General features: G+C 45.3%; 1 protein-coding gene across 1 annotated transcript in view; it reads right to left on the minus strand.

Moving 5' to 3' along the window:
• Window positions 1-2,407: 2,407 nt before the first annotated feature.
• Window positions 2,408-17,998, minus strand: part of LOC308298566 (mitogen-activated protein kinase kinase kinase 11) — a 101,208-nt gene continuing 85,617 nt past the window's right edge. Inside the window, exons 8-10 of the mRNA XM_080742207.1 lie at window positions 17,092-17,207; window positions 14,837-15,538; window positions 2,408-6,705 (exon numbers count right to left, since the gene is read on the minus strand). Of these exons, the coding sequence (XP_080598333.1) occupies window positions 6,080-6,705; window positions 14,837-15,538; window positions 17,092-17,207 (1,444 nt within the window). The 3' untranslated portion in view covers window positions 2,408-6,079. The remainder of the gene's footprint in view (window positions 6,706-14,836; window positions 15,539-17,091; window positions 17,208-17,998) is intronic.

The following is a 17,998-nucleotide window of genomic DNA, read 5'->3' on the forward strand; positions in this document are numbered from 1 at the left end:
GGGGGCCCGCAGTGAATCCTTGTACCCAGGGCCCAGAATGTGGTGCGACACCCCTGTGGGTCCCCCACCAGTCCCCCTTCTCTTCCCACCCGTTTTAATGATTGTCTCCAGTACCATCGCCGCTGCCCACATCCTCATCTAATCGCCTCCAGGTTTGCATAATGTTTTACGGGGAAAAGGAGACGTGCAGAGAGGGTTTCCTAATAACCACAGCAGCGTTAGATCCCGGGGATCTAAGGGGTGACACGGTTCGATATAGCACACTGTTCTCCGTGTACCACCCAGCCCATTAGTATTTCACGAATGTAACGTATTATTGATCTTTGCAAAGGTAATCCTCCAACTCTCTCAAGCCCTCTGAAAATCAAATCGTTTCTTGCTTCTCATCATTTTCTACAAAGCCTCGCTCCCCAGTTTTTGCACCTAAGAGAGTATAGAGCGCTGGCAAGATATTGGCTCAACTGGCACTGCTCTAGAGATTTTTGGTAAAGTTTCTCTGCAGCCAGCGCGTGGTTCGGGACAATGACGGGGCAATGGCAGATGGGCCGTAGAGGTCGCCGTCCACAAACGACTTACAGCAAAATTAATCTTTGGTAGTGGTTTGGGATGTGCAGTTACTGTTAAATTAATGGTGCGTTAATATATTTCTTAATAATGGAAAAGGTCCTTGCAATCGCTGCTCCATTGATTTTGCACAAAGAAAAATATCTCAAAGCCGCGAATAAAAAAACAAAACCCAACAAAGCGCTTGTTTAGATCTTTTTATAAACATGTCAAACAGACCTGTTTCACTCTGCAACGTAAGCCAATGATTTGGGGGACATCGATTTATAATAAAGAAAAGCCACTGTTGAAGATATCTTGGCAATATTTGGAGCAACAACACAGCGCGCCACACTAAGCTTCAATACAAGCAACAACTTGAGCCTGATTTGTGTCACAAGGCCGCGTCTCTCCACCTTTCCCACAGAAAATATGTGTTTGTGTGTGTGAGAGAGAAGGATGGCCAGCACTCCAGGGGTGATATTTCTTAACACATCTGGTGCCAACCCCGAGTTTCCCGAGTTTGTATTGATACCAACGCTGTGCCAACCCCGAGTTTCCCGAGTTTGGGCCGTTTTTTCAATTTTTTTTCTTTTTTTTTTTCTAAATTTTTTTTTGGACCTCCAGAAATGTATTAGGCATGATCGCGATCGCGAAATTGCATGTTTAACCCCCATACCAACCCATTCTTTCAAACATGGCAGCCATGTTTGTTTACATCTGAAGAAAACATAATGGCCCATAAATCATGAATGCCTGAACGGATTTCCAAGCGGATTTTTTTGTTTGAAAGCTGTGAACAGCATCTACACACGTGGTGCATCATCTAGGCATGGGCGTGCACTTTTTACACAATTGCACAATTACATGGAAGTCTATGGTAACCATGGCAACGCGAGACATTGAAGAGAAAAAATCATTGCAACATAAGTGTTAAATTAAATACCACTGCTATTTTGCAGGTATCCGGCGCTTTGAGATTGGCTGGAGAATTACGTCTAGCGATAAGACGACCACTACCAGAGGTATAAGAGATGTCTTTACTTCCTGGACACTTGACACAGTCGGTCGGTCTGACAGCAACAGTCTGTCAGCGAGCCTTCAATCACCGCCGGCTCTTGCCGAACATAATAACAGCCATCCCAGCCAAATGGCGATCAGAGCAGGACGGCTCTTTGTGGCTTTTCCTCCGTTGACACCGAGGGACGAAGCAATAACTCAGTCGTCACCGCCGCGGCCCACACCGCAGGCCGGCGGTGACAGGAAGTGGGTGAAATGAGAGCGCCGACACAACACAACAACACAGAGAGATGGATTCAATATCACCTCCTGGGTTTAAACCCGGTAAACAAAGACATCCAAGTGATCCAACACAGCGCTAAGATCCAGAAATACGTACTTAACAACCCATTTAGCCCTAGAATTATTGAATGCTTTAACTATTGAAAAATAGCAGGTCTACAAGCTCACAGCGCGGCACAGAGTGCCGCGCTGTGAGCTTGTAGATCTGCTATTTTTGAAAAATCGTGATTTTTTGGACACTGGAACAACATATTTTGAGATGGGGGTCCGCGGCCAAATGCGTGTTATTTTGGGGGTCCATTGACATAAAACGTTTGAGAACCACTGATTTAGAAGAAGGATTTAGAAGACATTTTATAGAATCGGGTCAAAAATGTTCAAAGACGCGCGCAAATGTTCACTCAAAAATAGCAGATCTACAAGCTCGCAGCGCGGCACTCGGTGCCGCGCTGTGAGCTTGTAGATCTGCTATTTTTTTAATAGTTAAAGCATAAAATAATGGTTAAAGTGTTTCAAATCTAAAGTGACACAGATTTGCGTTCAGGTCTAACTGGAATAAGAACATAATAGTCTATGGGCTTTATAAATACTTATAAAAAGTATTAACAAGAGCGTGGGACTAATAGCTACATTGGATACGTTGGACGCAGGTTATTTTTCTTTCCATTTACTGAAGAGTAATGGTTTTGGACATATCGGCTACAAGGTTTCTGCCCTACAGAATTATAGTATATTAAGAACATAATAGCCTGTATAAATACTTAACCAATGAAAGGTACTAAAAAGAGTGTAACTACATTGGAACGCAGGTTTTATTCCATTTCCTGAAAAGTAGGTTTTGGACGTCGGCTACAAGGTTTTCTGCCCTACAGCGACAGTAGTACATTTTTAAAAAGCCAAAGGCATTTCTATGAGCATCAAACACTTGGCCCGTTGCCCTGCTTCCTTCATGCCCACCAGCAGTGAGTGAATAGACACGTTCAAGCCTTCCTCGCGTTCTGACCCCCCTCTTCCCGCCTGGGACCACCAGGTCAACAACATGACACGCAAAGTTCAAAAGAAACCGACTTGGCGTGGCTCCGTAAAAACGCACCGCCGAGGGAAATCCAATCTGTACTTTTTTTTTTTTTTTTGGAAGATATTATTGTTATTATTATTCAGAGAGAGAAGCCGAACTGGATACTCAGCAGTGTCAGGCGGGGGCAGATTTGCACTGGCAAACTTTTGAAATTGTGGAAGAGGGGAAAGGAAGGGTGAAATGAAAAGCGAAACCACTCTCTGAACAGTGGTGTGTGTGTGTGGGTGTGCGTGCTTGTGCGCGTGTCTCCACCCGAGGGGGAGAAGGAGAGAAATCTTCCAACTGTTGGAGATTTTGTTTGGTCAGCAGTGGAGTAGCCGTTGGCGAGAAGGCACAGAAAAGAAAAGAACCTCCTCGTCTCTTTGGCTTATGAAAAGAAAAGCAAAGCGAGAAGAGAAACAGTGCTGAAAACATTTACAGGAACGAGAGCGTGTTATGCACCGGGAGAGGACTTATAAAGCTAAAGAATCCACAGCTATAAATGGGCATCCTACTAATAAACGACCGAATGTCTGTCTGTCCGATGTCTGATATACACGCATGCTGAAATCACTGATACTAAACAGTGCCCAAATTTGGAGATACTGATAGCGCTGCCTGTTCTGCGCATGCGTCACTGCCATGGTAACAGCCGCATGCTGAAACAGTGCCCAAATTTGGAGATGACTGACATCACTGATACGTCTGGGTTCTCCAACATTACCTCTGAAACTCCTACATTCTATCCCTCATATCGTCGTTGTCGGGTGAAAACCTTGTATGTCCAAACCGTTGTGTGCTTGTAGATCGGCTGTTTTCACTACTTTTGTGCGACGGCCTTGTACGATGAGGCAGGGCTTTACTTTGCGAAAAAACATACACATTTGAAACTTGGAGATACGAGGTTTCCACCCGACAACGACGATATACTGTGCACACCCCCATAACCCACACTCTGCACATAATTCAGGGGCACATATCTTCAAAACGGTCAAGGACTAGAGTTAAAAACACAACAGGAAAGCATGTGAATGCCTCCTGTGAAATACTGTATACAGGGTTGAGGCTTTTTTTCCCTTCTTTTTTCCATGTTATGTCGGGGGTGAAATAATTAGCCAAATATCTGGATGGTTCGCTGCTAATGCACTCCGTTCTTATCGCCAGGCTTATTATCATTATCGGGGCCCTGCGCCGTTTCGTCGGCAGGATTATTAGGCTAATCAGAAAGCTCTCCCCCCTCTGGAGAGGTTTTACGCCATTCATTGGAACAAAGCTCTTATTGTCTTCCAAATGACATGGCTTCACCAAGGAGCCCTATCAGTAATTGAACCTTCACTCCTAGCATGCTAATAAGAGAGAGACACGAGAGAGAGAGAGAGAGAGAGAGAGAGAGAGAGAGAGAGAGGGAGTCAGCAAGCACTGCCTCTTCCTTGGTGTCTTGTTTTAGATGCCGAACGATGCTTGACCGCAAAACCAATCCAGTTAATGGATAAACTATACCGTCGTGTGGACTAGATGCAGGGGTCATCAATATGACCAAGCATGCAAGGACAAATGTGTCCGACTGTCCATGGCAAGACTTGGCCTCATCCCTCATCTGTGGCAAATTCTAGATTTTGTTTTTTAATGTAGTTATTTTGATCATAAGACCCAATTACTGAATGTCAGTCTCCAGGTTTTCTTCAGAAAATGTATGTACAGTATGGCACATTAGGAGTCCACTAGGACAGTGGTTCTCAAAAGTTTTATTTTCAAGCATCCCTATAACTCTCTCAACTGAGAGTGTACACATGGAACCAATTGGTTCGCAATTTGTACACTCTCAGAGTTACAGACCTGTAATAATGGTCATTTGGGGGTAGCTCTTTATGTGTTTGTCTACTTATTATGTTCAATGGATTTTAACAAAAATGTCCACCTGCATGGTGAATGATGGTGCTGGTCAGAGTGGGAGAGTCGGGGTGTTTAGGAGCCCTTCAACGGCTCTCACATAGCATGTGGGCTTTACTTCACGAAGTTCACGGGGCCAGTTCTTATTTAGTGTCATAGAAAAGAAAAACTAAGATTTCAAATGCTAATTTTCTTGTATGGCAAACGCCCACCCATTTGGTGCCGTGGCTCGTGAGCAGGTAAAAAATAAATACCAATACTGTATTAAGTGTTAAACTCTAAATAGGGTCTCTCTTTGGCACATAAGGGGAACGCACAGGGCCGCTGCCGCCTCTCACTTCCTCCATCCAGCCAATTGAATCAGCCCCAGCCCTGCTCCCTGGCACGTCCCCAGGAATGTGATTGGAATTTTATCTGTTCCCTCGAGCCGGAATGCCTGGGTCACTGTTCTCGTCTTGAGATTCTGCATGCGTTGTGGAATTCCAGAGGAAAATAGCCATCTGCATAACTATCCGTTTCTCCCATATTTGCGACACTGGAAGCGACTGTTTAAAAATCGAGACAAAAGTAGGTATGCCCTCCTAGCAGTTTGAGTGAGTCAGGCCACATAGCCATACACACACGCACACACATATTTGTCTTGCACAGCAATGTTAAGCTCCTTTTGCACATTTAAGCCAATTTCATAGCATCATCCCTGCGCACCAGGTCAACCATTTAAGGAAAGAACCTTAAAAAAAAAAGGAAAAGATTAAAAACACTTCACGAAATAAGGCACTCCAAATCTCCATTTGCCCCCAGACTGCTTTCAGAGTCTGCAGAGAGAGAAAGGCAGAGGCAGATAAAAGCCGTGCAAGTCGCCATATCCACCTCTGCGTGGTCCCCGTGCTTCAAAGGTAGGAGGGGGTGGGGGGAGATGACAGCGGCTGATATAAAGCACGGCGATAAAGAGTCTGAGGATGGGTCTGACTGATCTGAATCTCCAGAGCCGTGAGAAGAGAGAAATTTCAAACGAGTGCCAGATCACGCTCGCTTCTTCTCCTTCTCGGGCACCTATCCCACGATCCAATGTACCACCGATGGCCTTTTTGAGTGGCTTGCTTCCCATGAGGCAAAACTTCCCTCGCCGGGGCAATCAGTGGCTGTGCATTCGTCTCGTTTTATTTTAAATGTTTTATTCCAAATGCTTCTTAAGACATTGGACAAAGTAGTACAGACAGACCGGCGTCCGCGTGGTCAAGAAAAGCCTTCCCTGTGAAGAGACCAGAGCCCCCCCCCCAGCGTCCATCAGAACCGGTCGTCTCGGAGTTGCGTCGGCGACTTGAAAGGCTTGAGCCCCAGAGTCCTGCGGGGGCGCACCTTCTCTTTGGTGCCGTCCAGGGCCCTGCCGGCGCCGCAGGCCGCCGCCCAGCCCAGGTCGATGAGGGGCGAGTCGGCCGGGTTGAGGGGCGCGTGTATGCGGAACGTGGGCAGCGTGGGCGAGCCGTTGGCGGACGCGGGCGCCGAGCGCGACGTGGGGAACGGCGCCAGGAAGGGGTCGAAGGGCGAAGGCGCGTCCGGGGTGTTGGCGCCGCTGCCCGAAGAGGGATCGGCCCTCAGGGAGAAGGGGTCACAGTCTGGCGAGGGGAAGGGGTCACAGTTGGTGAAGGGGTTGGTGGGCGAGGGCTGGTAGCCCAGCGGGTGGCTGTCAGAGCGCCGGGCGCCGCGGCCCCCCGCGGGCGCCCCGGCCGAGATGAAGCTCCAGGGGTCGATGCGGTGGCGGACGGGCGAGGGCCGCGGCCGGGGGATGACGTTGACCTCCAGGCGGCGGGTCTTGGGGCTCCAGAGCCGGGGGTCCGGGTAGAGGGAGAAGGGCACCGCGGCGGGCTTGTCGTCCGCGTCCAACGTGTCTTGGCACAGCGGCAGGTCCAGAACTAGAAAAGAAGAGGATAAGACAAAACAACAGTGTTAATTTACAAAGGCAATCTTCACCACCCTTCTCAACCTCACAGCTCACACACATGTATATCGGCCTCCAATAATACACTAGTCTAGTCACTCTAAATCTAAAGACCATGACATACCAAAATAAAAATAAAACACTGCACAGATTACATCATCAGCAGAGATTTTAAGCTATTATTACACAGCTCGGTTGAATGCTTGATTCTGATTGGTCAATCACTGAAATCAGCTGTGGATTATTTCTGCAGACAGACTGATGCCTAAACAAAGGCTGGGAGCACCTGCTGCACTCAGGCTGCACTGTGTGAATGTTGTGCTGTATTCAACATGAGAGCCATGTGAATTGTGAACCAACACACAGTGTCAGTTACAACTAAACGTTGCCCTCAAGAATGTTTTTTACAAATATTTGAAGCGAGAAATAAACGATGCAGTAACAGAAAATGGATTCTATTTAACCAACACTTCTTGTTTTCCAAGGCGACCGTGTTGCGCTGGGGGGACGCCCAGCGCAACACTTGTGGAATATGTTTTTAGTTTTGAGTCAAATTATTAATTTCATTGAGTAGCCGTGTAATAAGCAGGATAGCGTCTGGCTGAGTGGTTGTTATCGAGAAATAAAAATCCCTTTAGGCTGATAACCCCCGAGGCAAAGCCGAGGGGGTTATCAGCCAGACATTATCCCTTGCATAGTAACTGCAGCCCTTTTGTCTTCCTGGAACTCATCATCATGCTAACATAGTAGCCATGGTTCTTGCTCCTCATTTTGTACAAAAGTGCCTTTTTAAATGTCATTTAACTCGGTTTCGTGGTCATCGGGGGAAGTGTCGCGGTCACGGGAGTTCACCCAAAACAATTAACCAGAAATATGTCCAAAAGGCGGCGTTGAATAAAAAGTCGCAGCGTAGCAACATCACAGACACCTGAATAAAGGTACACAGTGGAAGTGCACGGCAGGTTGCTAGTCCTGCGGAAAACACTTCAAAAGCTTCAAAAGGGACTGACTGCTACACTGCACTATTACATCCCTGACAACTCCTCAAGACAGCTAAAGACATTCAGCTGCCAAAGAGGAGCTATCAGTTACACAGGAGAGAGAAAAAAAAAACGTCCTCGCGCAAACAAATCCTCTTCAAAATCACTTCCAGCTGCTGGCAACCTCGCGGCAGCTTGTCTATCGCTGCCTATGATGATGAGCACCAAGTCATTACAATCAAAAGGAGCTAACGCGATACGATGTTTAACCCTCAAATACATGGAACGCGCCCGAGTCGCGTTAGATTTTAACCACTTTAACCATTATTTTATGCTTTAGCTATTGAAAACGTGTGCAAGACTTTGAATATCTTTGACCCGATCTTTGAGCCGACTTCCTCTCATCAGTGGTTCTCAAACCTTTTCTTGTCAAGGACCCCCAAAATTAAATGTATTTGGCCGCAGACCCACATCTCAAAATATGTTGTTCCAGGGACCCCCCAGAAGCAGAGATTTGAGTTACAAAAGTTTGCTTTGAAAAATATAGATTGAAAAATGTGCACACATTTTCACGATTTTCCCAAAAACAGCAGATCTATATCTGCTATTTTTCAGTAGTTAAAGCATTCAATAAGTCTAGGCCTAAATGGGTTTAACAAATAAACGGTGTTTATTTATGTGTTGGCTTCTTGCGTAATGTAACGAATGCACGCCGTTTGCCAGATTCAGATTGGCAAACGGGCAGCCTGAAAAGCCCAAAAAAACGTGTTCCATTGAGTACCCGAGGGGGGAAGCGCGGCATAAGAAGGCCTCTGTGGAGAATCCAGGTCTTTGTGAGTCAAAAGGACCCGATATGGAGTGTGAAATGCAACCACGGGGCATTTTTATAGCCCTCTTTAACCCATTTAGGCCTACGATTATTGACTACTTTAACCATTGAAAAATAGCAGATATACAAGCTCACAGCGCGGCACCGAGTGCCGCGCTGCGAGCTTGTAGATCTGCTATTTTTGAAAAAATCATGATTTTTCTTTGCAAGTATTTGAATATATCTATTTAAAAGCGAACATTTGTAACTCAAATATTTGCTTCTGGGGGGTCCCTGGAACAACATATTTTGAGATGGGGGTCCGCGGCCAAATACCTGTAATTTTGGGGGTCCTTGACATGAAAAAGTTTGAGAACCACTGATTTAGAGGAAGGATTTAGAAGTCGGGTCAAAGATATTCAAAGACTTGCACTCGTTTTCACGATTTTTCAAAAATAGCAGATCTACAAGCTCGCAGCGCGGCACTCGGTGCCGCGCTGTGAGCTTGTATATCTGCTATTTTTCTAATGTTAAAGCATACAATAATGGTTAAAGTGGTTCAAATCTAACGCGACTCGGGCGCGTTCCAGGTATTTGAGAGTTAAGTCCACCCACTCTTTAAGCAGCCACTCCGCAGTCATTACAATCTGGGAACTGTGTCACTGTCGCCTTATAGGCAAGAAGTGACAAATGCATATTTTGCATGGCGGGTGTCAAAACGCTACGTGAGAAAAATCAAACGACGCCACCGAGTGTGTGTGCACGTGTTCTTCTGGTATATAATGGCATGTTCATTTAGACCAAAGTGTATAGCTGTTCCCACGAGGATAGAAAAGATATTTCTGAAGCCACCCACATTGTGTAACTAATATATATAAATATTGAATACTTTTAAAATACTGAAAATACGATTTAGATTGTAAATCTGCTATTTTCACTGATCTCGCACAACACTAGCTGCATATACATGGACACCTTTCTTCCAATCTGATTCAAATAAATCTGATTGAAGTGTTTACATGTGGTGAGATTAATCTGATCTGGTGTTTGATCAGGTTGTAAAGCGTTCTAGACCACCGCTCTGCACCCGATTAGAATTGAAATCAGATTGGATTTAATCAGGTTATTTCGGTGTATGTCAAAGTTATTTTAAATCTTGTTTTAATCAGAGTAAAAGTGTCCATGTAAACGCAACTATTGTTGTGTGACTATGTATAAAATATGTCTTTAATTATTACACACTTTATGTATATTCTATTATTGTTATAATTTATATCTTTTGCCATCACTCTTATTTAAACAACTGTGCTCAGGAATTATGCAAGTTGGGAATGCATGCCCCAGCCTGTTATGCAATACCTGCTGTCAGAGTACCTGTTGTAACCGTCTATCTGTCTGTCTGTCTGTCTGTCTGTCTGTCTGTCTGTCTGTCTGTGTGCCTTTTCTGCAGTGGTAAATGGCTGTGGAAAATGTGTGGAGAATGTCTGAAGAGCGCAAACTGACTGTGGAAAGTGAACTGATTACCGGTTAAGTAATGAAATGGCAGGTATGGGTGAAACAGGTGCGGTGTAATTTGCCAAATCATGCTTTAGGCTCAATCAATTGGCTCATTTGGGCCACGGCCAGAGTCATTTCCACAGTGGTCGGTACGTTCGAACCGTTCTCGCGACGTGTGAACTGCAGACGTACCTACAGAGATTGCAGGCCTCTACTGTTAAGATGTAACTGAAATCCATGGCAAGCTTAAAGCACTAAATAATGTCACCCACTTGTTTTTAATACCTGGTGTACACCAGTGATGTTGTGTTAGCGCCGAGACACAGAGCAGAGGACCGGCTGTTGCCCACGATATGCAAAACACTGAAGACCAGCTTTGAAGTCAGAGTGGGAAAAAAAAGAAAAGTTTTTGCACAGCCATCGCAGCCCTCCTTATTTCCTGCTAAAAAGACAGGACAATAATTCCGTTCAAACTGCCGGGGAGAGAGAGCGCTGGCAGCCAGGGCGTTCTGGCTGCTCAGCCAGTTAACGCGTTAAGTCCGGTAACGCGTTATTACTTTAACCATTATTGTATGCTTTAACTATTGAAAAATAGCAGATATACAAGCTTGCAGAGCGGCACCGAGTGCCGCGCTGCGAGCTTGTATATCTGCTATTTTTGAAAAACGGAGAAAATATGTGCAAGTCTTTCAATATGTTGACCCGATTCTATAAGTGTCTCCTAAATACTTCTAAGGTTTTTTGAAAAACGCATGTTTTTATGTCAGCGGTTCTCAAACTTTTTCCATGTCAAGGACCCCCAAAATCACGTGTATTTGACCCCCATCTAAAAATATGTTGTCCCAGGGACCCCCCCAGAAGCAAAGATTTGAGTTACAAATGTTCGCTTTAAAAAATATACATATATTCAAAGATTTGCGCACATTTTCATGATTTTTCAAAAAATAGCAGATCTACAATCTACAATCAGATCTTTTAAAAGTTAAAGCACAAAGTAATGGTTGAAGTGGTTAAAAGATGCGTTCCAGGTCTAAACGGCTTAATATGCCCCAGATATCAACCTCGGTCGGGCAGAAACCTCATATGTTCCATAACCGTTACTTTTCAGGATTCATATTCGGGAAAAAATGCAAAAAGTAGCATCTTAACACAATTAGTGCCTCTTAATCTGAAGGTTGCTTGGTGCCTCGGTGCCACGCAGTTTCCTCCATAGGCCGCCGCTATTATTTTGAAGGGCTGGAAGGGGGTTGTTTTTGTTTTTTTGGATTATCACTTGACGGCAACGATTACGTCATCTAGTCACATGACAGTGTGGGACAAGAAGAGGAAGATGGCTGCGCCCTGCCTTGTGCCTTGTTTACATTTAGATCTGCTGCAAAATGTCTCAAAATGGCTATTTTGTTTAAATGAAGTTTCTTTATGGGCCTCTCCATTGACTTAACATTGAGGAGCTTCACTTCGCGTGCACGCCCAACGTGCGTTGTAAACAAATCGCCGACATTACCGATGCGGGCGGGACCGGAGCGACGTACAGTAAGTAATAATATCTTTACTGTATATACAGTAAGATTCACAGTCCTCACCGTCAACGGCGCCATGGTATTAACCCTTTCAATGACGGTGAGCGCCGTCAACAGCAGCAGAACAGTTAAAAAGCTCACAAAGCGGCTCGCCACGCGACACGCTGCAAGCTCGCTCACGGATCAGCCGTTTTCGGCCCTTGTTCACAAGATTTGGAAAGTCCAGTCTGAGGGTTTTATAAATATTTAACCGATAAAAAAGTATTAAAACCCATTTAGGCCTAGAATTATTGAATGCTTTAACCAGTGAAAAATAGCAGATATACAAGCTCACAGCGCGGCACCATTTTTGGAAAAGTCCTGAAAATGTGTGCAAATCTTTGAATATATGTATTTTCAAAGCGAACGTTTGTAACTCAAATGTTGCTTCTGGGTGGTCCCTGGAACTAAATATTTTGAGATGGGGGTCCGTGGCCAAATACATATCATTTTGGGGGTCCTTCACATGAAAAGGTTTGAGAACCACTGACATAGTAGTCTCTCAAGAACAGACTAACTGAGCTCCAGTTAAGTGAAAAGGACCTTTTCTTTGACGATGGCTGGCCAGATTGCTGACATAGAAACAACATAGGTTTTTCAAAAAATCTTAGAAGGATTCAAAAGACACTTATAGAATCGGGTCAAAATTCAAATTTTCACGATTTTTCAAAAATAGCAGATCTACAAGCTCGCAGCGCGGCACTCGGTGTGCTGTGAGCTTGTATATCTGCTGTTTTTCAATAGTTAAAGTATAAAATAATGATACACAATAATGTGTATCCATTCTGAATGGGTTAACAGGAGCTTGCGACTAAATAATAGATCCGCTGAATCCATCGGAGCACAGCTTCTTTCTCCATTTCCTTGGACATACAAGTTTTCTTGCCTAGAACAAAGATAGTATTCTCTCTCTCTTTCTCTCCCTCCCTCCTCACACTTGCATCACTCCATCCCCTGGCTCTACCTTCTGTTGTGCAATCCAATCCAATCTGCCAGGGACAAACGCTATGCTGGCTGGATCACGCTTTTGCAATGCAAATAGAGCCTTAATATGAATTTCATTGCGGAGGGGCGATGACTCATGCTCGACAACACTTTGTGTGTGTGTGTGTGTGAGCTACATTGTTGGATAAAAAAATCCTTGCAAATGAATCTAATCAATGAATTAAATATGGATGCCAGCACAAAAGATTATGAGGTACTACTACCTGTGGTGCCCAAGTCCAATACTCAAAGCACTACCGGTTGCCTGACGAAAAATAACTTAATTTAGACGTGTGATGTGAATAATAATAACTGTCCAAAAATCGGGTCCATTAGAGCAGTGGTTCTCGACCTTTTCAGGCCGCGACCCCTCAAATAATCATATTTTAACTGGGGACCCCCCACCCTGACGAGCACTAAAAGTTGAGGCACTACATTTTGTATAACACGGTCCTAATGTGAAAATAGCAGATCTACTGTACATGCTCATGTGAGCATGTAGATCGGCTATTTTCACAATTTCTGCCTCTAATGTTTGACAATTTGGCCTATGTTCAATTTGTCATTTTAAAGGTATTAAAGGGATATTCCACTTTCAAAAAAACTGTATCATCTAATCAGGCTTTTATGAACACCCTGAACAGTTTTTAATTTACTTCATTCAATATTTAGATATTTGATGTAAATGTTATCTGCCCCCAAGTCTCAGGGCCTCTCCACATACACACCCATTGTAACTTCAAACTTCATTTTATCCATGATAGATTCATTAAAAACACCCATTATTTTTTTTCTGGTGACTCATACTACCCTCCTAATACGTGAGCAGGCTGTATTTTCTCAATAACCTTTTTCATTTATTTTTAATAATTCTTTGGGAAAATGAGAAAAAATAAATACAAAACAAAATTATTAAAAATAAATGAAAAATATTATTGAAAAACACGGCCTGCTCACGTATTAGGAGGGTAATATGAGTCAACAGGAAAAATAATGGGTGTTTTTAAGGAATTTATCATGGTTAAAATGGAGTTTGAAGTTACAATGGGTGTGTATGGGGAGAGGCCCTGAGCCTGGGGAGGCAGACCCATGCAAGGCATTTTTAAAGTGGAATATCCCTTTAAAAAGTCCTTAAATTGACACTTCGGAAATGTGGATAATACCCTCTATACACTTAAACTTTATGTTGGTTTGTTTACTGTTGAGTGAGAAAACAAGTTAATCATCTGGGGACCCCCCAACATAATCTGGGACCCCGACCCACAGGTTGAGAACCACTGTCATTAGAGTTCAACAAACGTGTTTTATTCGTACACTTTCAGTCCGTCACTTCGGCATAATAAAGAAAGAAAGAAAGAAACGTACACGGCTAAAAGCCAAGATCACCAGCCTGGCTCACAATCACGGTCGAAAAACACCTGTCGCTGATTACCCACCTTTTCCTAAATAACCTGGCCAACTCGGCCTTGAACTTGGAATTGACATCATAGAATGAAGAAACTAAAGAAATCACAATGGCTCATAAGCCCCTTTTCCACTGCAAGGTAGAACCAGAACTTTCCAGAACCTGAGCCTATTTTTTTGGTTCCGGTTTTGTTTCTATAGCACACAGCCCGGTTTCAGACGAGGTTCTGGGAACCTTTGAACCTGTGGGCGGGACCAGCAGCGCTGCTGCTCTTTTTTGGGACCTTCCCAGGTCTGGTTATATGGAAACGTGAGCAGAACGTGGTCCCGGAACTTCACAGGTTCTTGAAAGTTCTTGGTTCTGGAAAGTTCTGGTTCTAGTTGGGAAAGTGCTTTACACCAGTGGTTCTCAACCTTTTCAGGCCGCGACCCCCAGAATAATCAGATTTTAACTGGGGACCCCCAAAATAATTGAGTTGAGGCATTACATTTTCTATAACACCGTTTTATTGTGAAAATAGCAGATCTACATGCTTGTGAAAATAGCCGATCTACATGCTCACAACGCCTCGCAGCGCGAGGCGTTGTGAGCATGTAGATCAGCTATTTTCACAATTTCTGCCTCTAATATTTGACAATTTGGCCAATGTTTAATTTGTCATTTTAGAGGTATTAAAAAGTCCTTACATTGAGAAATGTGCAGATACCCTCTATACACTTAAACTTTATGTTAGTTTGTTTACTTTTGAGTGAGAAAACAATGTTGAACATTAAGTTAATCATCTGGGGACCCCCCAAAATAATTTGGGGACCCCCCTGGGGGTCCCGACCCACAGGTTGAGAACCACTGCTTTACACTACCGTTAGACCCACCTAGTTGAGAGGGATGCAGGCCCTGGGACGCGGACCTCCTCCGCTTGTCTGCAAAGTGCTGGTCCCAGGCAGCCTGCTCGGTGCACCCCAGCTCCCCGTTGGCGGCGAGCTGGTGGGACGCCGGGCTGGGGGCCCCCCAGACCCCCGCCGGGCTGACCCGCTGCTCCGGGGGGATGTGCCTGGGGCTCCGGGGGCTCTGCGGCGTCCGGTGGCCGCTCCTCTCCCGGGGGTTGGGGGGAGGCGGCGTCAGGGGCAGAGGCACCACCTCCGGGCGCCGGAGGAGGTTCGAGTCCGAGGGCGGCGGCGGCGGCGCGGGCCGCGACGACTCCGACATGGACAGGATGATGAGGTCGTCCACCACCGCGGGGTCCGAGGAGGACGCCAGGGGCTTCACGGTGGGCGCCGGCGGGGTGACGATCTCGGGCGATTCGGGGTGGTGGGTGCACACGTGGTGCTCGTCGAAGGCGGGCGGGGGGTTAGTCCGAGGGGGCACCCTGGGCGGGACGTCCAGGTCGCGGCCCAGGACGATGGAGGCCAGCAGGGAGCCGCTAGCCAGCAGGGCCCGGTGGGTGCCTCGGATCAGGCCGCCCACCGAACCCCGCTCCGGCCGGGGGGAGCCGGCCGGCGACGAGCCGCTCCCCTCCTCGCTGCCCGAGTCTCCCTGAGGTAGAGGCAGCCGCAGGCTGTCTTTCACTGAGGAGCCTGAGGAGAGAGAACAGAACACTGTGATGGGGCTGCTGGGTGAGTGTGATTGTCTGAGGCAGAACCAGGGCTTGATGCAGCGTCTGGATGGGTCTGACAACAGCATCTTTTAACAAACCGGTTCTCAAACAGTTGGTCGGGACACATTTGTGGGTCACAGACCAATTTTTGGGCACACAACACGAGTACATATACACTTTTTTGGGTTGTTACATGACAAAAAAAAAAAAGATAATTTCAAAAGATAACAGATTTTTCTCCTCTAAATTTTCTCCCAAAAGAAAAATAAAATAAAATAATTAAAGTTCCGCTGTCAGCCCCGAAATTATAATAGTATGATACAGTAGGTCATGTGGTCTCTCTCCCGTGTGGATCCTGAAACAGTCTGAAACTGTCACAGTGTAATCTGCCCAACAACAGCTGACCAGTACAGTAAGTAGTCATACAGTCAAGCTACAGACAATTAATTTGATTGGCTTATAATTTGCACATCCCCACAATGACATCATACAAATATTAACTTGTTTTTTAAGATGATTCTGAAAGTGACAGTAACCCTTTAGGTGACAGGCCCCTTTAAGAAATTCTGTGCATCTAAAATATAAAAGTAAAAGTTGTGAAAGGAGTGTAAATAGCCGAGCTACAAGCACTGTAGATCTGCTATTTTCACTAGTTTGGGTCCCAGGAAAACGTCTAATCTCTCTTTTGGGTCTCGACCTGAAAGGTTTGGGAACCACTGATCTAACAAACCCTGTGAAGAGCCCAGAACCAGGCTTTGAAAGCACTGGCTCAGCAGCCTGCTGCAGGTCAGGTAAGATGATCTGTTTTTATCTTATTTTTTTCAGAAGTTGTTGTATGTTACTTACTTCTATGTACTATGGACTTTTGTCTGAACTAAAGATTATTCATTGCGACCGTCCTACAGATTTTGCCCTAAAATCACGCAAATCGGTACACAGTATGTCTACACTCATCTCATCTACATTGATCTGTCCCATACAGCGCCACCATCAGGCCGATTTAAAAAAAAAATTGGACACTGCTCATACACATTTTGGCCTAAAATCACGCTGCGACCTGACGGTCGCTTATCTCCCGATTAGGGAGTCTTACTGGTACTGTATATATTCACTTACGATTAGGACTATAGGAATCATAAAAGGAACCATTGAGGAATCGGAGCACTAAGAGAGACTTGTTAAAGAACCGGAAGCGTTAGTCCTATATAGGATCCCAACCGTAGCTAGCCTACAGATACAGACCGGACTGCAAAGCCCAGGTTTTTACACAACCAAACATACAAGTGATCATGTAGGATGTTGCAGCATAATATAACAGGCTGGCTCTGAATACCGTTGTGGGCAGGGGCCGGGGTGGGCGTGGAGGGTCTTACCGTTGTGGGCGGGGGGCGGGTTGGGAGTGGAGGGTCTTACCGTTGTGGGCAGGGGGCGGGTTGGGAGTGGAGGGTCTTACCGTTCTGGGCAGGGGGCGGGTTGGGAGTGGAGGGTCTTACCGTTGTGGGCAGGGGCCAGGGTGGGAGTGGAGGGTCTTACCGTTGTGGGCGGGGGGCGGGGTGGGCGCAGAGGGTCTGTACTCCTCAAAGTCGTCCTTGGTGGAGTCTCCGTTCTCGTTGCTGTCCATCTCCAGCAGCTTGGCTCTCATTGACAAGCTGGGGAACAAACAACAGGCAGAGGAAGAGTTTCATCTCATCTTTCAGATCAGTGATCGGCAATTATGTAGCAATTAAGTGAGGTTTTCAAAAGGTTTCTAAAATGTAAAAACTAGCAGATGTACGAGCTCTACGATGCATAGCAAGCTTGTAGATGGATGGACACAGTCATTGTACATTGTCCACAATGCAAGGAATAATAGATTTTACCTACTATACCTTATTATACATTAACAGTACATATATAATATAATTAGTGTGGTTGCTATAGGCAACACACTCTTGTTCTCGGTCCGAGACTTTTTTGCCAGCAAAGTGAACCTGCTTTTTGTTAACCTTTGCACAAAAGAAAAGTGAAGCTTTTGGTCATGCTTCATCACAATACTGAAAACTATATAATGGTAAGACTGGATTCATTTCCCAGTGGATTCCTCGCGACTCGCGTCAGTGCAACCACACTTGCAATGTCCCAGAATTGCAACGTTCTAGTTGTGTGCTCGCTTTAGCGAACACACACAAGTTGTCCTGAATTTATATGCATTTATTCCGCCACTTTTTTTGGCATCCTACTACTTTAGAAATTTTGTTCAAACTTCAACTTGTTTGTACTTTTCTCTTTACACATTTTTATACGTTTTGAGATATTTCCCAGTGGATTCCTCTGGGAAATGAATTCTGTCTTACCATTTGTTTGGCTTGAGCTGAATCGAAAGTCTGTCTGAGGAGGGATGTGTAAATGTTCTACTGTACATATAGGCTACTTTGTGCATGTTTTCATCGAGCCCATGCAG

This window comes from Nannobrachium achirus (genome assembly GCF_963921795.1).
Source record: "Nannobrachium achirus genome assembly, chromosome: 14".
NCBI classification, from domain to species: Eukaryota; Metazoa; Chordata; class Actinopteri; order Myctophiformes; family Myctophidae; genus Nannobrachium; species Nannobrachium achirus.